We start from the raw sequence: 24667 nt of genomic DNA, 5'->3' as shown, positions 1-24667 counted from the left end.
CCCTCCTTGTCACACTCTGATTTTTACCAGTCACTTTTCTCTCCACCCTCTCTATGTCACATCCTGTTTCCACCCTACTTGGCAAGTATATATAAAGACAGCATTGTGAGTTTTAGGGTACTTTAGTTTAGCTTAGCTCGGCTTAGATTGTGCTGCGTCCTGCATGAATAAAGAGATACTGCCTACAGCTCAACCGTGAGTCCCTGGTCGTCTGTTACCCGCCCGTGAAGCCAGCCCGGCGAAAACAACCTAACCCAGCGAAAACAACAGATGGGGAGACAGAGGAGGAGAAGGGACACCAGTAGGCCTGCTTCACTGCTCATGACAGGACCCCCTGCAAGTGGGGAGTGGGAGCTCAAACCCAGGTCCTGGCACATGGTGATGTGCGCACTTAGTTGGGCACCTCAGCCCGGCCCCGTTTCAATCCTCTTTCATACAGACAGTGAGGAGAGACAGAGAAAGAGGGAGAGTCCGCAGCACTGTTCCACCAGCATGGAGCTTCCCCTGGTGTTGGGTGACCCCATGTGGTGCTGGGGCTTTCACCTGGGGGGTTCACCCTGCCAGGTGTGCTATCTCCCAGCCCCTATCATGTATACTTAAGTCAGGATATGGAGGATGCCTGACGCACAGCAGACGCTCCCACGAGCCTCTGTGTGCTAGACAGTGGGGTCCCTCCAGCCCCACAGCAGGAAGTGAGGCCTGGGCCTGTCTTTATCTCGGCCACCCAGCCCGGGAGCTTCCAGGGTGATCACAAAGGCCACTTGCTGAAACTGAGTTTTTATTCCAAACGACTGTCGTGTTGTGTCTAGACAGACAATGGCTGAACAGTCTGCTGAACGGGAAATGAGAAGTGGCTGACAGGAGGGTGGGGGAGGTGGCACCAAGGTGGCACAGGAGGCCCACCAAGGGACCGCTGTCCCCACACCCTGGAAGCTCGGTTGATGTGGAAACAAGAGAAGGAAAGAAACGGAAACCCCCCACAGAACCCAAGCCTCACACGCCCACACGCCCTGGAGGAAGTGGGGAAGGGCTCTTGGCCAAATGTTCGGGTCTTGAGGAGGGCTCCTTCCAGCTGCAAAGTTACAGGACAAAAGTAGAGGCAGTGGCCACGCCAGCTTGGAAGAGCTGCCATCCATCATGGAGGTAATGTCCCTGCAGACACAGACGACCCGGCCACCTGCAGAGGAGGGCTGAGGCCTCTGGCGTCGGTCGGACGTAGGGGCCTCACCGCCGGAAGGCGCTGGAACCTGCTGGATGCGTGGGGGCGGCCCGGGGGCTACTGCTCCTCCTTGCCAAGGCCCAGGCTGCCCTTCTGCACCTCCAGCTCCTCGGCGTTGACCATCGACGGGTCAATGGCGGCGTATTTGGTTCCGTGGAATTGCAGCAAATGGATCTGTGGGAACACAGAGGCGGACTTTCACTCTGACTTTGGGGAACGCGGTTTTCTAAAATGTGGGGTTTTTTAAGATTTATTTTTATTATGTATTACTAAGTGGGGGTAGGTAGCATAATGGTTATGCAAAACGATTCTCATGCCTGAGGCTCCAAAGTCCCAGGTTCAATCCCTCACATTACCATAAGCCAGAGCTGAGCAGTGAGTGCCGGTTTAAATATATATATACATATTTTTAAAATATTGTTCTGGTGTTGCCAGGATCTTATGCACGTTTTTGAGTTGGCATTTTTAGACAGAGACAGGAAGAGAGAGAGCGGGCATAAGCCACAGCACTGAAGCCTCCCCAAGAACTCCCATACTCCTGTGTGGTGGGTGTGTCGGGGGTTCGAGCCCAGGCTGCACAGGTGGCAAAGCAGACGCATCCCCAGGTGAGCTATTCTTCCAGTCCCCAAACTGACTGATCTGACGAGAAAGAGGGAAAGGAGAGCCCTGCTCAGCTCCTGCGTATGCCAGTCAGTGAGTCCTGTGCGTCATGTGCTGAGCCGGCTCCCTGGCCCTAGAGCCAGAATTTAAACACCGCGTGGTTCACGCGGACGCCTGGCACTAAGGCTACTGAGCGACAGATGGATACTAGAGAATTTGAAAACTGGGGACAGTCACAGAAGGGTTTCTCCAAACCGCAGTGTGGTGGCAGCCTTTGTTCTCCCGCACGCCCCAGCTCCTCTGTCCTAACTCTGGGGTGTGTCTGGGCACCAACGCTTCCCTAGGCCAGATCTCTCTTAGGGCCCTAGGTCACGAGAAGGACAGGGCCAGGGCCATGACAGTGTGACTAAGATGTGACACTTCTCGCCAAGCTCCCAGCACAGTGGTTGCTCTCACTCTTCCTGTGCCGCCACTGGGGGGTCTCAAGTGTCCGGGCTGCGGGGGCCTCACCTGCACATAGAGGTTCACCTCGGCGCTCCTGCACAGGTAAGGGAAGTTGCCCCCCGTTTTCAGGTGGGCCCTCCGGGCGCTCGGGTACAGCTTGTACATCTCTTCCTTGGCTTCGGTCGAAAGTGCGCTCTGGTCAAACACCTGGTAGGAGAACACGAGGCTGAAACCGAGGGCGTCTGACCGCAGGGGGAGGGAGGGGACTCCTCCCTGGGAAGGGACCCTGCCGAGCTCTCCCTGCATGCAGGCCACCCTCCTGCTGACCCCTTGCGGCTGGAGATGCCAGCTAAGTCCCCAGGGCATTAGTGGAGATACCAGTTAACTTTAGAAAGATCACGAGCGGCTGGAAGGTGGTGCAGTGGCAGTGCAAAGCATGAAGAGGTTCTGGGTACAATCGCCATCACCACATACTCCAGAGCTCTGGTGTCTCCTCTCTCTCTCAACTCTAAAATAAACACAAAGACCACAACGTTTGAATTTAGGAATAAATCCATTTTTGAGGTTAACTGACTCAATGATTAAAATAAGAGCTCTTTCAAATCTACTAGGACAGGCATGGATGGCGAGGTGTGGAAATACCAGGCAGTGAGCACACTGCAGGAGGGCTTGTGAAACGGCAGCGTGGCTGCTGGGCCGGGCTCTCAAGAAGCGAAACACATGGCCAGCAACTCCCCTTCCTTCACAGACAGAAGGAGAGACAGCAGGAACTCACATGGTATCTGCACCCCCAGCTCACAGCAGCGTTATTTTCAATGGCCAGATGAATGGATTTCAAAAGGTGAGGTATGTGTGTGTACACACTCACAAACACACACACACCCAGTGGAATATTCTTCAGCTAAGAGGGAAATGCCTTTCTAGCATCAGCTACAGCGGGGCTGAACCTGAGAACGTTATGAGAGGCAAAACAAGCCGGAAACAACAAAGATAAAGATGATTTGATTCCATTGACAGGAAGACAGCAGATTCACAGAGACAAGAGTGGGCCAGAGGCTGTGGGGGGGTGGGAGGGGGAGCTAAGGAGTACAGAGTTGCTGCTTGGGACAGAAAAAGATTCCAGGGAGTCGGGCGGTAGCGCAGCGGGTTAAGCGCACGTGGCACAAAGCACAAGGACCCGATGTAAGGATCCCGGTTCGAGCCCCCGGCTCCCCACCTGCAGGGAAGTCGCTTCACAGGCGGTGAAGCAGGTCTGCAGGTGTCTTTCTCTCCCCCATCTTCCCCGCCTCTCTCCATTTCTCTCTGTCCTATCCAACAACGACAACATCAACAACAACAACAACAATAAAAAACAAGGGCAACAAAGGGGAAAATAAATAAATAAAATATATTTAAAAAAAAAAGAAGAAGAAGAAGACTCCGGAAGTGGATTAATGGCAATGAGCGCGTGTGGTGACGCACTTAACGCCACTGAACTAACTGTACATGGAAAGAGAATGGGACCTGCTCAGACTCCAGTGATGCCAGTTTACAGTCTTATCTCAGCTTCAGGTCTCCGGGCACTGCAGTATGCTCAGATGGTGAGTAAAAAGTAAAGATTATTTATTTTCATGAGAGAGACCAGAGCACTGCTCAGCTCTGGCCTAGGGTGGTGCTGGGGACTGAACCTGGGGCCTCAGGAGTGGAAGTCGGCTGTGCCACCAACAGGCAACCTCCCCCGCCCCACGCGGTGGGTTTAGTTACACGTTTTTCAGTGCAAATTATGCGGGTTACGAAGTGAGCTTCTGTGCTGACTGGACTTAATGTGACTGGATTCTCTGCCCACAAAGGCCCCTTCTCTTGGGTGCTCAAGCAGACTGCCTAGTGGTTTTGCAAAAAGACTCTCATGCCTGAGGCTCCAAAGTCCCACGATCAATCCCCCACACAATTATCAGCCAGAGCTGGGCAGGACTCTGAGTGAGAGAGTGAGAGAATGAAAGAAAGACAACCCCCAAACGGTGAGGATCGCCAAGTTTGTTTACATTTCTTTTGACTTCAATGATGTTCTTCCTGACAGGAAAAACAGAGTGAGCAAGAAATAGTCTTTGGATTTGAGAAAAGTGGAGGGGGAGGGAGGAGTAGTAAAAACCTAAGAAAAACCTGGGATAGCACTTGAAGAGGCACATCGAGAAGAGGGAGCGTGAGAGGAAGCTTACGTCCATGATGGTCACAGGAACGTCCCGGATTTTGTGAGGCTCCACATAAGAATTCTGACAGTTGAGGGTGAGTCTGGAAGCCAGTTCGCTCTGGCCCAAGCTCTCCAGCTGTGGAAGGAGCATGGCACGGCATCTGAGTCCATTTCGTTCTCTGCACCGACGCTAAAGGCCAGGACTCACAGAGGCGGGGTTGTGCATGGCGGGGCCAGAGAGACCCCTAGTGAGTCTGAGTGAACGGGAACTGGGAGTCTGTCTGTCCCAGGGACCTGGCCTTCCAGAGCCCTCACCCCACAGTGCCTCTCCAATTCCTGCAGCCCTGAGGAGGCAGGAGGCAGGAGGCAGGAGCCAGGAAGCAGAGTCAGGGGCCCCACCAGCCCGGCCACTCCCCCGGAGAGTCTGTAGACCGGCCCTAACAGATCAGTCAGAGGAGGCGGGTGAGGTGGGGAGTGGAGAGAAGCACACATCCCCAAGGCCTGAGTCTGGGGTTCTAGACCCCGGCCTGGTGAGAGGCCCTGGAATCTGTATTCCTGAAAGCGCCCCTAAGTAACTCTGACAGGAGCAGCTGAGGGAGCACCAGTGGGGCCCAGCCCTGCCTGCGTGGACGCCAAAGCCCCCAGCCCGCCATGCTTACCCTGTCCACCATGAAGTCAATGGCGTCGGCCATCAAGGGGTCCACGGGGCCAGATGAGAAGTTTCCCAGGACAATTTTTTTAAGCATAAATGATGGCATCAGCCAAAAGCTGGAAAACAAAGACTCGGTCACTCGCGCTTCTAAGACGACACTGACCCTGGGCTTCCTCCTGCCTCCTGAGACGAGCTGCCGAGGCAGCTAGTTTGTGCACACCCTTCACGAGCTCCTAAGAAGCTGTGGCTTTAGATGACCATTCTTAGGGGCCAGTGGTGGCGCACCTGGTTGAGCGCACACGTCACAGTGCACAAGGACCCAGGTTCAAGCCCCTGGCCCCCACCTGCAGGGGGAAAGCTTTGCGAGTGGTGAAGCAGGGCTGCGGTGTCTCTCTGTCTCTCTATTTCCCCCTCTCTCTCGATTTCTTACTGACTATATCCAATAAATAAAGATAAATAAAAAAAAAAGAAATGTAAAAAAAAAGATGACCAATCTTTCACTTGGAGATTTGGAGTGTATAAGGGATCTTTTAAAATGCTTTCCTCTCTGAGACAGCTAGTCTGATAAATCCAAGATGGGGGTGGGGGATCTCTGCCCCACTGCTGGCGGAAATGCAGGCTGGGGCCCCGCAGGAAGACTGTATGGGCAGTCCTTACACAAACAAAAACGGACTCACCTTCAGAGCCAGTGAGCCCACTCTTAGGCATTTATCCAAGGACACTTAAACACTGATCTGAAGGGACACACACCCCTCTGTTCATAGCTGCAGTAGCCAGAGTGGAAGCAGCCTAAATGCCCATCTACAGATGTCTGGCTAAAGAAGTTATGGGATACAGACTCCATGGAATACTACTCTGCAATCAAAAACGACGATGTTGTGTCCTTTGGGACAAACTGGATGGAGCTGGAGGTGATGATGTTTGGTGAAATAAGTCAAGAGATGAAAGATAGCTACCAGGTGACTTCACTCATGAGGAATCTAGAGACCCGATACACATGAACTTGCAAAAAGAAAGAAAGAAAGAAGCCAGCAGTTTCTAAGACTTGTGTGAGACTCTGGCGGTGACCTTTGGGAGATGGGAGGGTGAGGACACAGAACTCCGGCGGTGGGTGGCGGCTGTGATGAGAAACTCCTCACTGTGATCTTACAACCATGTGAAAATCACAAAGTTTTTAAAAAGGTGCACATACAGAAAAGTAAAAACAGTTGAGTCAGGGGGAAAAAAAGATTTATGCAGAGAAAGAGAAAAACAGCTGGTATAAAAAAATAAATTAAAAACAACAACAAAATAAAAACACACATGCCCCAAGTTAGAGCCGACTTCTAGCAGCTGAGTCACATGTCCAGATGCCCCAGGGAAACAGCTCGGGACGGCAGAGCGCAGGCCTTCCATGCCTGAGGTTGCTGGCTCCTCCCCTGCACTGTATGTCCCAGAGTGTCTTCCCTGCCCTGGCTTTTCTCTCTCTTGTGTGAAAATGTTCTCATCACCAAGGTGAGCCTAGTCACTGGGTAAAGCCCAGGCTTGCAGGCACGGAAGGAGAGTCTGTCGAGTGGCTCTGAGCTGCCAGGAGCAGCTGCACACGGGATAAAGTGAGCAGATCAACTCCCAGATCAATGATGGCGAGGCTCTGAGGAAGCTTCAGGCTGCCCCAGGGCATGTCTGACTTTCTGAAGAGCAGAGGAACCTGCTGGGAGGTGAGAAGCCCTGTCTCTCCATTTCAGGGAGCTGTCTCGAGGAATGACCCAAAGAGGGGACGGTGAGAGCCACCTGCACGAAGATTTCCAACAGGATGTGATGGAAAAGTGAGAGAAGCCAGCCGCTTAGAGGAGCCGTCCGCCAACACACAGGACGGCAGGTATGCATGAGACAGCAAGAGGCATGGCGGCAGCACCTGTGTGGACCAGCTACGTGTACAGAGGCAGGAGCCTGACCGCCCAGGCACCCAGAGTCACGACTTGCCCAATTCTAAGTTCACTCAGTTCTTTTCTCAAGAAATATGACTGCGGGAGTCGGGCGGTAGCACAGCGGGTTAAGCGCACATGGCACAAAGCGCAAGGACCGGCTTAAGGATCCTGGTTCGAGCCCATGGCTCCCCACCTGTTGTAGAGCCAGATGTACAACATCTGGCTCTACAACACCCACCTGCAGGGGAGTCGCTTCACAGGCGGTGAAGCAGGTCTGCAGGTGTCTGTCTTTCTCTCCCCCTGTCTTCCCCTCCTCTCTCCATTTCTCTCTGTCCTGTCCAACAACGACGACATCAGTAACCACAACTACAACAACAATGAAAATACAAACAAGGGCAGCAAAAGGGAAAATAAGTAAATAAATATAAAAAATATTTTAAAAAAAGAAATGTGACTGTTTCTAATTTTAAAAGTCTGGGTTGGTTTCAGAATAGAGAAGTAGGCATGAACTCCTCCCTGACCACAGCAGACCGACTGACCGACTGACAGACAGACGGACACACACACACCCAGGCTGAAGGAAAATGAGCACTCTGGCTGAGCGCGGGTCTCACCTGTTTGCAGTCCAGGTCTGGTTAAAGATAGAGGTGTCACTGAAGGAGTTACAGAGGATCAGGGAGTGGACTCGGGGAGACTTGTGGGTGTATTCTGCGAATTTCTGGGCCAAGAAGCCTCCCAAGGAAGCTCCGAACAGATGAACCTAAGGGAACACAAGGAACGTCCTAGACAGTGGTCAGTGTTGACCACAAGTTGTGAGGCTCGGGTGGGGCGTAGTGGATGAGGTGCTGGACTGTCAAGCATGAGGTTCTAGGTTTGATCCCTGGCATAGCACACATGACAGAGTGATACTCTGGCCTCCGTTCCCTATCTCCTCTCTCATTAATGAATAAATAAATCTAAAAACCAAAAAGTTGCCTTAATAATTGCCAAACGTAGAATATCATGTCATCAGTCGCCACTAGACTAAATTATCTACAGCTGGCAGGAATTTAAGAAACAGTGTAGTTAAGGGGCCAGGCAATGAGGCACCCAACTAGGCACATGACAGGACACAAGGACCCAGGTTCAAGCCCCTGGTCCCCACCTGCAGGGAGAAAGCTTCACAAGTGGTGAAGCAGGGCTGCAGGTGTCTCTCTGTCTCTTTCCCTCTCCGTCACCCCCTCCCCTCTTAATTTCTGTCTAAATTCTGTCTAATAAATAAATAAAAAGGCACAGTGTATTTAGATGCACTTTATAGACCCTGTGAAGAAAGTGAACCATGTACACATAATCATATAGGTTACAGAAACGCTGGGGCTTGCTGTAGCTTAGTGTTAAGACTGCAGGCATCACAAGTGTGAGTGAGGTAAGTTCCGGGTTTGATCCCCAGCACCAAAAACAAAACAGAAGGGGCGAGGTGGTGGCATGCCTGATTGAGTGCACACGTTACAATGCACAAGGATATGGGTTCAACCCCACGTAGTCCCCACCTGCAGGGGGAAAGCTTCACAAGTGGTGAAGCAGGGCTGTAGGTGTCTCTGTTTCTGTCTCTCTCCCTATCATCCCCTTCCCTCTTTATATCTGGCTGTCTCAATCCAATAAATAAATAAAGATAAAAAATAATAAAACAATAGAAATGTCTTCCAATTTCATGAGGAAATGAACCCATCAAAAGTTCTTGACTGAGAGAACTGTGATCCAGTCCCTCCACTCCCGCTGATCTGAAAGCCTGGGCCCACACAAAGGCTCACAGACCAGGGCAGTGCTTGATGTCAGTGCTCCTCCCAGCAGCAGTTGGAAAGTGGAAACAAAGGAGTCATCCAAACAATGAAATACTCAACAGGGGGGGGGGGGAAGGAATGAACGGCTGATCTCTTGGAGGTAGTGGATGAACCTTGTAAACACTAAGCTAAGTGGGGAAAAAAACAGATGCTTGCCAAAGACAGCACACTGCATGATTCCACGGACATGAAACAGCCCGATGGGCAAATCCAGGGAGACAGGAAGTGGACTGGGCTGCCGGGGGCAGGGGTTACTAAGGAAGGAAGGTGGGGCTTTTCGGGGTGGTGTGCTGATGCAACGATGGTTCTGCAGACTGCAGTGGGGTGGTGCGTCTCTGTGAATTCAGGCAACACTGTTAGTCACTGTGAGCGGCTCGGAACGTGGACTGAATCCCCTAAGAGCTGCTGTTCAGTCACACAACAACAGCCGAAGGCTCGTTCAGGCCACGTGGCGGGGATACTCACTTTATCCAGCTGGAGGTGGTCGAGCAGCTTTCTGAACCCGTCGCAGAACTCCAGGTGGTCCCAGTACACTGGGTACTGCAGCTGAAACACCATCGAGGGCTTGAGCTCAGTTCACAGGCCAAGGAAAAGGCAGCTCCTCTGCCCACACCATTCAGGCTGCGTGTACTCACGCTTCCCAGCCAGCCACCCGGGCCTCCGTCACAGGTGTGCCAAGAAGCTCCCCCCTTCTCCTGAATGCCACATGTTCCCACTTCACCAAACAGACCCTCTGAACGGGAGATTCCAGCAAACTCCCTCTAGGCATACTGGGTGAGCAGCCCCTTCACGGCGGCTTCCCTCCAAACTGCTGAGAAACTCGCCAGATCTGGGCAGGCAGAGCAGAAACCACCCCAGTAAAGATTTTCCCCTGAAACTCAAGTTCTTTTTTTTTTTTCCAAAGTTTTTTTTAATATTTATTTATTTTCCCTTTTGTTGCCTTTGTTGTTTTTCATTGTTGTTGTAGTTATTATTGTTGTTGCTATTGATGTCGTCATTGTTGGATAGGACAGAGAGAAATGGAGAGAGGAAGGGAAGACAGAGAGGGGGAGAGAAAGACAGACACCTGCAGACCTGCTTCACCGCCTGTGAAGCGACTCCCCTGCAGGTGGGGAGCCGGGGGCTCGAACCAGGATCCTTACGCGGGTCTTTGTGCTTTGCGCCACGTGCGCTTAACCGCTGCGCTACCGCCCGGCTCCCCTGAAACTCAAGTTCTATCTGAATTGGGGGGGGAATCCCCTCTCTTTTCATAGCGTCTTTTATTGATTTTAATACCGTCCGGTACTTCCTGTTTTACTTTTCCTTCCTCCAGTCTCTCTCTTGTTCATGCAAGAAAATAAGTAACTCCTGCATGAGCTTTCTTCTTTAAAAAATTTCTTTACCGGGAGAGGAATGTTTTACAGTGACAGTAAATGCAATAGTCTATACACGCATAGCATTTCTTAGTTTTCCACGTAACAATACGACCCCCACTAGGTCCTCTGTCATCCTTTTCACATGACTTCTCTTCACTTTAAAAATTAATTATAGGAGGCCAGGAGGCAGTGCAGCAGATTAGAGAACCCGTGTTAAGGATCCCGGTTCGAACCCCTGGCTCCCCACCTGCAGGGGAGTCGCTTCACAGGTGGAGAAGCAGGTCTGCAGGTGTCTGTCTTTCTCTCCCCCTGTCTTCCCCATCTCTCTCGATTTCTCTCTGTCCTTTCCAACAACGACAGCAATAACAACAATAGTAACAATGGCAACAAAAGGGGAAAAAATAGCCTCCGGGAGCAGTGGTTTTGTAGTGCAGGCACCGAACCCCAGTGATAACCCTAGAGGCTAATAACAATAATAACAACAACAACAACAACAACAACAATAACTGGGCTGGGGAGATAACCTAATGGTTCTGCAAAGATACCCTCATGGCTCAGGTTCCAAGGTCTCTGGTTCAATTCCCTACTCTGGCATAAAACCAGAGCTGAGCAGGGCTCTGATCTCTTTCTCTCTCAAATATATTTATCTTCCTCTCTGTATCTCTCTCATTTAAATAAAATATTAAAATAATGACTTTTCAGAAAGTAGCATAGAGTGGATAGAGTGTTGGACTTGCCAACATAAGGTTCTGAGTTCAGTCCCCTGCATCACATGTGCCAGATGATGCTCTGGTTCTCTCTTTCTATCCCCCCATTAATAAATCTAGGGGAAAATTTTCACCTCAGTTTAAAAGAAGCACCCACGGAGCACAAGAAGCACAAAATGTGAACGTGAATCCGAACAGAGACTGGTCAGTACTCACGGCGATCACCCGGTAGCCCCAGGCCGTCAGGGCCAAGATCTGCCGGAAGAAAACGTCTGCGGTGCCGCTGACTGGGGGCAGGAAGATGAGTGGGCAGCGGATGTTCCTGGGGCCAGCGTCGTACAGCGACCAGATCTTGCTGTCGTCATCGTCCACGATTATCTGGAGGGAAAGGCACGAGGGAAGCCACATGGATTTGCTTCTTGATGTTGTTAATGACCTATGATTCCCTGAGTCTTATTTTACACGCTGTTAGGTCAACTCAGCATTTCACATGTTATTCTGTTGTCGTCCCCTAGCCCCTTCCAGACGTGCGGGGGAGAGGAGTATAGTGGGGAGAAGGCTTGTGGGTGGTCAGTTTCCATAGTTTTTCCCCAGAGCTGGTCCAGAGGCCTGGCTGGGCTGAGGAGGAGTAAGAAATAAGAACAGATGCCTGGGAGTCGGGCGGTAGCGCAGCAGGTTAAGCGCACGTGGTGCAAAGCGCAAGGACCGGCATAAGGATCCTGGTTCAAGCCCCCGGCTCCCCACCTGCAGGGGAGTCACTCCACAGGCGGTGAAGCAGGTCTGCAGGTGTCTGTCTTTCTCTCCCCCTCTGTCTTTCCCTCCTCTCTCCATTTCTCTCTGTCCTATCCAACAACAATGGCATCAACAACAACAATAAAAAAGAGCAACAAAAGGGAAAATAAATATTTTAAAAAACTCAAAAAAAAAGAACAGATGCCTGACCCAGGGTGTAAAGAAACAATGGGCATAGATGGTATCACTCAGAAGCTTCTGGAACTGGACTGGAACCTGCTCTGGGAAATAAGAGTTCCAGGGAAGATGACTGACAGAGGAAGTGACTGTAGGCAGAGGGTTCACAGCGTGACTCCCTGCAAGTCTTCAGCCAGAAGGACAGGAAAGTACTTTTAAAAAAATTATTTATTCTTTTTATTGCCACCAGGGTTACTGCTGGGGCTCGGTGTCAGCACTACAAATCCACTGCGTTTTTTTCTATTTTATTAGATAGGACAGAGAGGAATTGAGAGGGGAGGGGGAGATAGGGAAGGAGAAAGAGAGATACCTGCAGACCTGCTTCACTGCTTGTGAAGCCTCTCCCCTGCAGGCGGGGAGCTGAGGTTTGAACTGGGCCCTTGCAAATGGTAGCATGTGAGGAAAGTACTTTTTAACCAAACAGGGGGGATGGAGGCCACAGAGAAGGGACACATGTGGCAGAGGGCAGTGTCTCTGCCACCAGGTACCACTACAGACTACTCAGTCTGGTGTGGGAAGCCGGCAGAGACAAAATGTTTTTTTTTGGGGGGCGGGGGGGCAAGGAGGTGGGGGTAAGGAAAAGCATCAGAAAGCTCCCTGAGGCACAGTGGCTAGAGCGCTGGCCTTAAAAGCATGAGGTCTTGAGTTTAACCCTCAGCACTGCATGTACCAGAGTGATGTCCTGGTTCTCTATCAGTGAAATAAATGAATCTAAAAAGCAAAGAAGGAAGAAAGGAACAAAAGTCCTGCTTTAGTGACTAACAGGAAAGGATGGGCTGAGGCCAGTCAAGGGCTCGGCCCAGACTGGGTAAGTGGTCGGTGCTCAGTGCTGTCTGTTATTCCACTGCAAGTCAACACTTGTCCTGCTTTACACTAATTAAAGAGCGGGGGCCCCCAGGTGCTGGCTTCTGAGTGGCCTGCAGTGAGCCCTGTGGTAGCAGTGAAGAGTCAGGGTCACTGGCAAATGGGGCGAAGTCCAGAGGGGCCCCGCAGGTCCCAGGTGGTAACGTGGGCTCACCTCGCGGCTTTGCCCTGGGTATTTCATCACTCGCATTCTTGCTGTTCCTGTTTCTGTCCCTTTCCACGAGGCTTGTGGTAAAACATGTCTTACTGGCCTTTGACATGCACACAGTAAACCCCAATCTTACAAAACCCCAGAGAGATGAACAGTATCTTCTGAATCGAAGCTATAAATACTTAAAAGGTTACACGACATTTCTACTTCTTCGGGGCTCCCTGAACAGCCACCTTCTCAGAATTCCTATAGCAGATAAACTCCTTGAGAATTTTAAATCTAGCTTCACAAATTTCTCCTTCTCCTTCTCCTTCTTCTTTTTTGGTATCATGAAATTGTATGCAAAAGACGCTGAGTAGACAGAATAATGGTCATGGAAAAAAGCATTTCATGTCAAGGTGTCAAAGGACCCAGGTTCAACCAGGGTTCTACCAACACCATAAGACACAGCTGAGTAGTGCTCTGGTAAAAGAAAGAAAGGGAGGGAGAGAGGGTGGGAGAGAGGGAGGAGGAAAGGAAAAAGGAAGAAATTGTAGGCAGACTTGTGGTTCCAAACTGAGGTAACAACTGGAGAAAGTTCTTGAAACTCTTCGTGACTCAGAATACTGAGCTGAAGCCGGGTTGAACTGGGTGGTGAGCCAGCCTGCTGAGAACAGAGCTCAGCAGTGCAGTGCCTGCTTTGAACATATAAGGCTGCTGTGGGGGAAGACAGTATAACGGTTCTGCAAAGAGACTCTCATGCTTGAAGCTCCAAAGTCCCAGGTTGAATCTCCTGCACAAGCCAGAGATATGCAGGAAAAAAAAAATTTCAAAAAAATGATGCCCCAGATTCAACTTCCAGCACTGGGGATGGGGGTATGGAGAATGGCAGCTCATGTGAATTTCTTGAGGGCATATGACAAGACAGAGGGCCCAGAAGCCAGCTCTCCTCAGCTTGACACTGGTTTTCTGGATGTGGAAAAAGAAGGGGGGGGGGGCTCCCCTATGGTCAGCAGCAAGCACTTCCAGCTTCAGGATCTGCTCAGTCTCATCTTAAACCAGGCCCTTCCAGCCTGTGTGGCCATTGGTGCGTGGCTCCGGAGGGACCCTAGCCTTCTCGTCTGGGCAGTGTGTGCACGGCCCGCCATGCTGGACAGCTGCAGGGGGGCAGTTCCTCCCCCAGAGCAGGAGTTCGGTCTGAACTGGGAGAACTGTGTTTCACGCCAGGGAGGCTCTGACATGATGAACTCAGACCTGCCTGGTCCTCACCCCCACAGCTGCCCACCGAGAGGAAACAAGGCAGAGTCCCAGTCCCCTGACACTTCCGTGAGGGCAGCGGGCCAGGCTTCACTCTGACTGGATGGTCCTCAAACATCTGCAACTGGGATTCATCCGGAACCCAGGATTGAGAGTGAAACTTCAATTTAAATGTTTGGTGTCTGTGGACATTCCAGGCAAATAAAGTGCCCAGGAGATGACTCACTGGGGACAGAGAGAGGAACTGTGGCATGACCCCCTCCTCATAAGCCCCACGCCATGAGGAACAGGAAAATGCTTTTTTTTTCCCTTCCCTCAGAGCACTGCTCAGCTCTGGTTTATGGTGATGCTGGGGTTGAACCTGGGACCTTGGAGCCTCAGGCATGAATCTGTTTACATAACCATCATGCTATCTATCTCCTGCCCCAGAACCTGACTGCAAAGCCTCCTCAGCTGCTGCTCCATGGGATTCCACTAGGCTCTGGAAAGGAGAGGCCGTCCCGTCCCCGCTAGCCGGCGCCTGTAAGCATGCCGAGGAGGTGAGGCGCATCATCCTACTTCCGCAGAAGCCGACTGCAGCTGCCAGGGTAAACTATAGGCTCTCCCTCGGCCGGTTGAGCCTCGGCAGTGATCTTTACCCCCAAGCGCCACAAGAGCTTGGCAGACAAATCACCCACAAAAGCAGACGGGAGCACAGAGGAGGGGTGTGGTGGGAATGTGCTTACCTTTTTCAGGGGGACCGTGCTTCGGAACCAGTTATAATCGGGGGAGACTTTGATCTCTCCCATGGTGAGCTGAAGCTACGGAGGTTTTACCCTGAAAGGCAAAGCACGTGAGGTCTCAGATCAGAAATTCAGGTTAATGTCAAAGCTAAAGGCAAGTCTAGTCTTGCTACACTAGTGACGTTTCAAAGGATGAAACCAAGAAGTGGGTTCTTTCACCTGTGGGCATACACTTAACTCCAGAAGGACGTGTGCTGAAACCCTGTCATCACAGAGCGTGGAGGGGCACTAAGCCATCATTATTCCAGCCCCCTTCAGTCACTGAAAGAGGTATTTGGTCTAGAAAATGCTAGGCAGGGGCAGGGGGAGATAGCCTAATGGTTATGGAAACAGACTCTTATGCCTGAGACTCCAAGTCCCAGGTTCAGTCCCCAGCACCACCATTAACCAGAGCTGAGCAGTGCTCTGGTTTAAAAAAAAGAAAAGAAAAGAAAAAATAACGTGGGGCTGGGTGGTGGCATACCTGGTTGAGCACACGTTACAACGCGCAAGGACCTATGTTCGAGCTCCTGGTCCCCACCTGCAGGGGGAAAACTTCATGAATGGTGAAGCAGGGATGCAGGTGTCTCTCTGTCTCTCTCCTCTACCACTCCATTCCCTCTCAATTTCTGCCTGTCTCTTTCCAAAAATAAATAAAGATAATTTAAAAAGAAAGAGAGAAAGAAGAGAAAATGTTAGGCAGGAGTTATTCCTTTTGGCAACAGCTCAATAATCTAAGGAAATATTCCTGAGAGAAGCAGAAGGAAAAAGCCACAAGCAGAGCAGAGAGCTCATGCAGTCGTGGCTCCCAATCACGCCCCAGGAAGCCCCAAGTTAGCGCCAGTGGGCTTTAACTCAGGCCCTCACTGCAGTTCCTTCTTTAAGGCCAAGTGCAGGAGAACCAGTGGCTGGGAGGCGGCTCAGTGGCACAGAGCAGGACTCCCATGTGTGACGTCCTAGGGCAGCGCTCACCACACAGCAGGCTTTTTCAAAGATGATTTGTGACAGAGAGCAGAAAGAGAACCAGAGCATCACTCTGGCACATGTGATGCCAGGGATCAAACTTGGGACCTCGCGCCCAAGAGCCTGGCGCTTTATCCACTGGGCCATAGAGCCGCGGGCACCGCACAATAGGTGTTACTGACAACTAATGAATGCCTCTATGCTAACAAGACCACTCCAGGCCATTATGGAGGGGTGGCGACCACGAGCGCTGTCTGGGCATCTTCCGGGTAAGGCTGCCCCTCTGCCTAGGCATCTGCTAGGAGGCCCCCGCCCGTTTCCAGACTAGTGTTATCAAATGAGGGACTTCTGCCCACTGAGCTGCAAGGGTTCAAATATCACCTCTGTAGCCTGTCTTCCGTCACGAGCGGGTTAGAAGGGTTTAGACTCTAGGGCTTAACTGTCCTGCGAGAGGGGGTGTTCCACCTGGCCAGGACCAGGGGATTGTGACCTTCACGGAACTTGTCCTCCCTGCCCCTCAGGAACACAGGGCTCTCTCAGCAGAGTCAACTGTCCCCACTAACGTTGGGGAGCTGCTGAAGAGAACCCCAAGGGGACGGCAAACACGCACAGCTGACGTTAAACTTGGCTTGCGATTCTGACGCTGTAATAACAGTCTCTGCTCTCAAGGCTCAGGCGGTGCTTCTAGCAAAGCTTACTCTCTACAACCCCAAAGGAGTCAGTCTACACTGAGAATCAGTGTGCTCAAATATAGTTACTGTCCAAACCGAAAGAAACAAAGCCATTCTTCAGGCCCAGGAGTAGGCCCCAGTGGATAAAGCACTGGATTCTTAAGGATGAGGTTCCAAGTTCAATGCCCAACACTGCATATGCCAGAGTGATGCTCTGGGTCTCTCAGCCATTCATAAATAAATAAGAAAACCTTTTTTTTTAACCAGAGTACTGCTCAACTCTGGTTGATGGTGGTGCCTGGGACTGAACCTGGAACTTTGCAGCCCAAGGCATGAGAGTCTTCACATAACCATTATGCTATCTACCCTCTTCCCAGAAAACTATGCTTTGCATATCCATTTAATCTTAAGAGATATTAACTAGTTAAAAATCAAAGTCATTTGAAATACACAGCCATTCGGGGCTGGGTGGTGGCGCACCTGGTTGAGCGCACGTATTACAATGGGCAAGGACCCAGGTTTGAATCCCCAGTTCCCACTTGCAGGAGGAAAGCTTTGCGAGTGGTGAAGTAGTGCTGCAGCTGTGTCTCTGTCTCTCTCCCGCTCTATCACCCTCTTGATTTCTGGCTGTCTCTACCCAATAAATAAAGATAATAAAAAAATTTTTAAAAAAATGCACAGCCTTTCTCTAAGTTGATTACTTTTAAATGAAGGTCATTAGCACATTAAGTCAAATTTTTCTACCTGTACAGACTTAAAATGTTCCAATAGCATCTAGATGCTTAACATAGCCATTCTCTAAGGCTTCACCATTATCAACAAGTGCTCTAGTGTACAGAAGACATCAGACACTGGGTTAGGTTAGCAAACACAATTTCAACAGTTTTAGAAAACCTGTTAGCTAAGCAAAGGCAGAAAATTTGCTTCTAGGTTACCAAACTTGGGAGACAATCGCTCAGTCTTGGATTCCCCTGCAATGCACAAACCAAACGAGCACTCTGTCTCTCTCTCACCATCATCCACTTCCTCCCGTCACAGCACGTATGTACACAGAGGTGCTTACCACCGTCCTCGGTGTTCTCACGCTGACCTCGGTGCAGAAATACAGCATTTTATAGCCTGCCTCGCCGGATAGAGTGATTCCACCCAACAGTGGAATTTTTGTAGAAACAAGTGGTTTGGACACTTGAGTAGTCTGGCTGTGCATGAAAGGTGAGAGACAGAGCAAATGTTGCATCTGACCAACTGACGTCTAAGTGAAGAAAAAAAAAAAGCTCCTTTCCCCTCCGCCAAGGGAAAACAGCTGCTCGTGGTATGAAAGGAAGTTTGTTTTACCAATTCTTAGACCCACTGAAGGGTGTGCTTCCCTGTCACAAGAGAGGCATTCCGCATGTGGCTGAGGAGACTGGCTGAGAACGTGACCACACGCCACTCGTCAGTAGGAAGGGAGAGTGTGGCCTGCGAGCTCGGTGACAATCTGATCTCTTGGGATCTGGTTTTCCCAGAAGTATGGGTCTACACTTGTGAAGGACGGGTGCTGAGTTCAGCTTTAACCTTGCTCCCTCTGGTGCTAGGTGCTGCCAAGAACTGTGGGTACTTAGCCTTAAGGATTAATGCCAAATCACAATCAATGAAATCTTTTATTTTTATTTATTTTTTTACCAGAGCACTGCTCAGCTCTGGTTTATGGTGGTACTGGGGATTGAACCTGGGACCTGGAAGCCTCAGGTATGAGAGTCTGTTTGGATATCCTTTATGGATCTCTCCTGCCCATGAAGTCACTTTTTTGCCTCCAGGGTTATCTCTGGGGCTTGGTGCCTACACTATGACTCCACTGCTCCTGGAGGCCATCTTTTTTCCATTATTGTTTTGTTGCTGTTAGTGTTATTACTGTTGTCACTGTCGGATAGAAACAGAGAGAAACCGAGAGAGATAGGGAAGATAGAGGGGGGAAAGACAGACACCTGCAGACCTGCTTCACCACTTGTGAACTGACCCCCCTGCAGATGGGGAGCTGGGGGCTCAAACCAGGATTCTTGCACTTAACCCCCTGCACGACTGCCCGACCCCCATGAAGTCACTTTTTACAAAATGTTGAGGTCGCACAACCAGCTCAATAAGTCAGGGGCCTCTGGTCATCTGTCTCCGTCTGGAGAGGATCTGCAGTGTTTGCAGTGTGAACTGCTGACCACTCCAGAAATGCAGGCAGGGGAGCCAGGCAGAGCAACTGATTTTTTTTTTTTTTAACCAGAGCACTGCTCATCTCTGGCTTATGGTGGTGCTGAGGATTGAACCTGGGACTTTGGAGCCTCAGGCATGAGAATCTCTTTATATAACCATTATACTATTCACCCCTGCCCAAGCAACTGACATTTTCATGCAAGTCTCCCCACCTCACCTGGACCAAGACCTGCTTGGTTTTGTTTTTCAGGTCTCTTGCGGGTGGGGGAGGTTTTGAAATCTCACCTTTCTTCTTTTAAAAAAAAATATTTTATTTATTTATTTATTCCCTTTTTGTTGCCCTTGCTGTTTTTATTGTATTACTGTTGTTACTGATGTTGACATTCTTGGATAGGACAGAGAGAAATGGAGAGAGGAGGGGAAGACAGACAGGGGAAGAGAAAGACAGACACCTGCAGACCTGCTTCACCGCCTGTGAAGCGACTCCCCTGCAGGTGGGGAGCCGGGGGCTCGAACCGGGATCCTTACGCCGGTCCTTGCGCTTTGCGCCACGTGCATCTAACCCGCTGCACTGACTCCCCCTTTTTAAAAAAATATATTTATTGGGGGTCGGGTGGTAGCCCAGCGGGTTAAGCACGTGGCGCAAAGTGCAAGGATCAGCGTAAGGATCCCAGTTTGAGCCCCCCCCCCCCCCCCCCCGCTCCCCACCTGCAGGGGAGTCGCTTCACAAACAGTGAAGCAGGTCTGCAGGTGTCTGTCTTTCTTTCCCCCTCTCTGTCTTCCCCTCCTCTCTCCATTTCTCTCTGTCCTATCCAACAACGACATCAAATAACAACTATTACAACAATAAAAACAAGGGCAACAAAAAGGAAATAAGTAAACAAATAAAATATTAATTTAAAATATATATATATTTATTAGCGAGACACACACACACACACACTCCAGAGCCCTGATCAGCCCTGGCTGATGGTGATGTTGGGGCTTGAACCTGGGACCTCAGAGCCCCAGGCATGTAAATCTTTCGCAGAACCGCTGTGCAGATGTCTCCCCAGCCCACTTTTCGTTATCAAGTGGTTTCGTTATTTCCTAAACCTCGCCTGGAGGACAAGCTGCCTGCCTGGCCCGCCTTCAGTCACCTCACCCCGAGTCCCGGCAGTCTGCTCTCAGCTGCCAGTCACTGCCCGTCTCCAGCTGGGGGGCAGCTTGCAGAGCCTGACCGGCCAGGAGGTGCGGGGGGGGGGGAGTGTCCACCTGCCCCGCTGACCCTGACCCTGACCCGGACCCGGACCCTGACCCGGGCAGGCTGCGCCGTGACTTCCAGCCTGGGTGCAAGTCCAGAGTCCTCCCGGCTCCGATTTCTGCAAAGTTTACTAACAAGTTGGGGCGACGGGGAGCAGCTGTGACCCCACATGTCGGGGGATGGCCCGGGGCCCGCGGCCCACGCCAGGGGACCCCACACAGCGTGCGCCCACGCTCACCTATCCCCCCACCCCAGCGGCGGTGACAGTCCCACCAAGGCACCAGGACCCCGTCCCGGGCTCAGCCCAGCCTCAGGGAGGGCCGGCGGTCACGTGACGGTCACATGGGCGGCTCCCTGCCGGCCACACACACAAAGTCGCCCGCCCAGAGGCAGCCCCCCAGGACACCCCGCCCCGCCGGCCTCGCCCCCTCCTCACCTGCCGCCGCCGCCGCCGCCGCGTCCCCGTCCCTGCTCCCCACCGCGGCTCCGAGCTCCGGGTCCAGCGCGGGCGGCGGACGGTGGAGGCTCGGCGGGGCCGGCCTCCGAGGGGCGGGGCGCGGTGCCGAAGGAGCCGGGGGCCGAGCTCCCCCCTCCCGCACTGTCGGCGCCGCCCGCGCCAGACTCCCGCTTCCGGGTTCTGAGGGGGCGTGGCCACGTCGTGCGGAAGGGGCGGGACTACGGGCCTGCGCGGTCGTCATGGCGACGAGGCGGGGTGATAGCCTGCGGAAGGGGCGGGACTTGGGCAGTCACCCTAGCGACGCGGGACGGGGCGGGGCCACGTCTACGAAAGAGGCGGATCCTCATGAGCTCTCGCTTCCGGGGGCGGATCCTCTGCGGAGGTGGCCACGGGGGCGTGGTCTTGCCCTAGTCCTCGCTGTGATTCTGCTGTCACCTCGCGGACCAGATGGCCACTGAGGTCGCCGAGAATCTGGAGGGGGCACAAAGACCCTGGGCACCTGCCTCTGGGGGTGGACAATGATGCCTGCCATTCCCCTCTCCGCGATGCAGGGATTTGAGGGGGTCCCACCGCTCTTCCCAAACTGGTACTGGCATCAGGGCATCTCGATGCAGCCCCCAGCTCCTACTGTAACAGAAAAGAAAAAGAGAAAGTGTAGAGGCAAAGCAAGAGTTCACTAATCAAATGGGCACAGGAAGAAGAGAAGGCCCAGGTAGCGCAGCGGATTAAGCGCACGTGGCGCAAAGCGCAAGGACCCGCGTTAGGATCCTGGGTCGAGCCCCCGGCTCCCCACCTGCAGAAGGTCGCTTCGCAAGTGGTGAAGCAGGTCTGCAGGTGTCTATATCTTTCTCTCCCCCTCTCTGTCTTCCCTCTCCTCTCTCCATTTCTCTCTGTCCTGTCCAACAAAACAACCAGACCTTGAACAATGGGCACAAGTCCCACCACCCCCTTCAGCTTGCGGCCTCTGCTTCTGTGATGACGACGTTCCCTCTTGACCTGCACCCCCTATACAAGCCATGCCTTCTCTTCGTTTGGGGCCCAGAATTCTTTAAGAGCCTGAGCTCTTCCTGTGGCCCATTCATGTTAAGAAAGTTTCTCCTCTTGTGGTCCCGGAGGTGGCGCAGTGGATAAAGCATTGGACTCTCAGTTCTGATGTGTTGCTTTCAAACCCCTGGAGCACATGCACCAGAGTGATGTCTGGTTCCTTTTTCTCTCTTTTTCTTTTAACTTTATCACTCAAAAATAAAACCTTTAAAAAATAATAAAGTTTGGGGCTGAGTGGCAGCACACCTGGTTGAGCGCACATGTTCCAGTGCACAAAGAACTGGTTCGAGCCCCTGGTCCCCACCTGCAGGTGGAAAGCTTTGCAAGTGGTGAAGCAGTGTTGCTGGCATCTGTCTCTCTCCCTCTCTAGCACCCCCTTCCCTCTTGATTTCTGTCTCTAATAAATAAATAAAAAGATAATAATAAAAACACTATTAAAAATTAGTTTCTCTTTTTTTTAAGTTTCTCCTCTTTTGAATTTTCATGGTTCTCTAGTCTCATTTGCCACATCCCTCCATCCCTGTCTCCAAGAGGGTCAGAGACTGGTGCTGCATTTACACATTTATTGTGTGTGCTAGAGGTCGAACCCAGGCCCAGCAGCTCTGAGCAGCACCCCCTGCACCTCGTATGCTGTCACTACTCTTGAGCAAGAGGTTGCAGCTGTCTGCTGGGCCTTCTCTAGGATATCTGAAAGTGAAGCAGCAACAGCCCACATGCCATGTGACCCCTTGTGTGAAATCCCATAGCGAGGTCCTGCCCTCTCCCTATCCAGGCCTTGGGGTCTGTCCTTTTTCTGGTTTGTGGGGCAAAGGGGAAAGAAGTGATGAAGCTGCAGCCTCAGTTATGAGCTCTGTCGTCCTGCTCAGGAGCCTGGGGCCCCAGGCTAAAAGCGTGGAAGTAAGCTAACATTTGCCTCCAGCACTGAAACACTTACTGCTGCCGCCTCACCTCCTCTGACAGCCACAGTTTGCCACAGGAGGAGATCTGATCAGAAGCATCTGCATAAACATAGGGCATATTTCCATGGGAGGTTTTCAACCTCGGAGCTTTTTTTCTCCTAACTTTGCAATAGTTTCATGAGTAGACTATCTGGAGAGTCACTGACTACACAGGAAGCCCAGTGTGGGTGCTTGTTAACTTCTATTCACCTGCCTCCCAGACGGAGCTTCAACTGAGTCAAGGGACTGGTGCCTTCTCATGTGACCAGGGTGTAGGTGTTCTGGCAGGTTAGCCTGCGGGTGCCTCTTCCCGGGCGCGTACTCTCTGGGTTGGAGAGAACGCGACTGGAGCCAGCCTGGGCTGCTACTCACTCAGCGACTCAGGGAGATGACTCAGGAACAGACAGGTGTTGGCGAGACAATGCAGTATCTTTATTGATCAGAGAGCCAAGGCTTTTAAAGGGTAGACCTGGAAATGGCAAGTCGGAAACAGAAATGTCTAGGAAAGGGGCGGAGAAAGGCAAAAGGGGCTGGAAAGGTAGAAACTTCCATAGCAATTGTTAGAGGGTTTTAACTGGTAGGTTAATACTACCCTGCAGGCAGGGAGGGTCTTGAGGGTAGAAAGAAGATAGATCAAAGGAATGGAATGGGGATCTTTGAGGCAAAACAATGATTATGTAGATAGGCCACAGTATCAGGAATGCAGGGTGCTTTGTGAGCCCTGCCGAGCTCAACCACATCCTCACAATTTCCTGACAGTGTTTGGTGGATATTGAGCAGACTAGGGAGTGGAGAGGCACATCCATGTGGATTCCTAAAACTGAGTTCTTGGTTCCCACACACACCGGACTTCATTTTATTCACAACCCTGAGATTTTTTTTTTTTTTTAAGATTTTATTTATTTATTCATGAGAAATGATAGGAGAGAGAGAAAGAACCAGACATCACTCTGGTACATGTGCTGCCAGGGATTGAACTTGGGACCTCATGCTTGAGAGCCCAAAGCCTTATCCACTGCGCCACCTCCCAGACTACTGCCCTGAGATTTCATTATGAAAATGCCCAAATACATTAGAAGCCCTTATTTCACTAAGTTGGGAAACAATATTTTCTGACCTGTGAGTAAGGAGGAACTATTTCACTATGTAGCTACGTGTAGAACTTTTATCACAATGTAAGAGAACAAAACCCCAAGTAATGAATGTTTGGGGTCCCTCGGGAAAGAAGCCCACGACCTAGTCTGGATCCTGTTGTTGAGAACACTGACCCCTGCTGACCTTGAAGGAGAGAGACATCGAGTGCACAGGCCTGCCAGCTGTCCTTGGCACAACTGCAGGAAGCAAACTTGGAACTCAGGCGGCCACGGAGGGGCCATCTGGTGGGGGCTGCGGTGAAGCCTGCAGCTGTCCTGCCCGGATGGTTCCCATGGCCCCCACCCCTGATGGCAAATCTCACTTAAGAACTGGAATGTTAGCCGAGTCTGAACTCCACACGGGACAAACATGCCCAGAACTCCCTGAACTGAAGCTCCTGCTTGAGAGATCTTTTGACAGAATAGCAATTGTTTTAAGACACACACGAAGGGTCAGGAAATAGCTCCCTGGGCCCTGGATTCGAGCCCCAGAACCATCTGGGAGCAACATGGACAGCATGAGGTGGGGGTAGGGGATTCCTTAGATGGTTTTACTTTAGATAATCAATGATACGATTATTTTTGTCACTTATTATTTTGAGCTGGATGAGTTAATGAAAGGGCTTTTGTTTTTTTGCCATCACTGGAACATCACCAAACTGGCCAATTTTTTTTTTTTAGCAGAAGTTGTTTTCTAAAAAACATTTTTATTTATTATTGGGTAGAGACAGAAATTGGGAGAGAAGGGGGAGATAGAAAGGGAAAGAGAGACCTGCAACCCTGCTTCACCACTTGTAAGGTTTTCTCCCTGCAGGTGGGGAGCAGGGGCTTGAACTTGGGTCCTTCCGCATTGTAATGTGTGCATTCAACCAGGTGTGCCACCACCTGACCCTGCTAAGCCTATTTTTCCAGAGTCAGAGGCAAAAACTTGATGGCACTGAAGCGGCACTGAAGCAGCCCTGAGGCTGCCCCCCCACCCCACCCCGTACAGTGAGGGCCAGGCTCAAACCCAAGTCTTGGGAATGGCAAGGCCGGCATACTCGCCAGGCGAGCTATCTTGCCGATCAAAGGTTCTAACTGACACTGCAGAGTATCAGGACTGGTGTGTCCGAGCTCTTCACTGAACAGAGAGCACGCGGTCTCTCTCTCTTGGAGAGAGACCGCGTGTGCGGAGGCCATGCTCAG

At 51.4% G+C, this 24667-nt stretch overlaps 1 protein-coding gene across 1 annotated transcript; it reads right to left on the bottom strand.

Annotated features, from left to right (window-relative positions):
- Positions 1-761: 761 nt before the first annotated feature.
- On the bottom strand, positions 762-20542 carry SPG21 (SPG21 abhydrolase domain containing, maspardin). The gene is made up of 9 exons (XM_007532349.3): positions 20347-20542; positions 14817-14907; positions 11088-11249; positions 9275-9355; positions 7604-7749; positions 5090-5198; positions 4459-4566; positions 2330-2470; positions 762-1393 (listed from the first exon to the last, which is right to left on the bottom strand). The coding sequence occupies exons 2-9, from the start codon at positions 14877-14879 to the stop codon at positions 1277-1279; spliced, it is 927 nt and encodes a 308-aa protein (XP_007532411.1). The 5' UTR covers positions 14880-14907; positions 20347-20542; the 3' UTR covers positions 762-1276.
- Positions 20543-24667: the final 4125 nt, after the last annotated feature.

Source organism: Erinaceus europaeus, chromosome 16 (assembly GCF_950295315.1).
Source record: "Erinaceus europaeus chromosome 16, mEriEur2.1, whole genome shotgun sequence".
In the NCBI taxonomy this organism is placed as follows: domain Eukaryota; kingdom Metazoa; phylum Chordata; class Mammalia; order Eulipotyphla; family Erinaceidae; genus Erinaceus; species Erinaceus europaeus.
The sequence above is the reverse complement of the archived record's forward strand: the minus strand, read 5'-3'. Positions and strand labels throughout refer to the sequence as shown.

What these genes read in the sequence shown, in the direction of transcription:
- SPG21 (XM_007532349.3), bottom strand. Translation starts at nt 14,879, where the DNA reads ATGGGAGAGATCAAAGTCTCCCCCGATTATAACTGGTTCCGAAGCACG. An exon ending in CAGACCTGGACTGCAAACAG is followed by an intron (nt 5,199 to 7,603) that starts GTGAGACCCGCG and finishes TTTGTTTTCCAG; the next exon opens with CTTTTGGCTGATGCCATCAT. An exon ending in TTCCTGTGACCATCATGGAC is followed by an intron (nt 2,471 to 4,458) that starts GTAAGCTTCCTC and finishes TTCTCCTACCAG; the next exon opens with GTGTTTGACCAGAGCGCACT.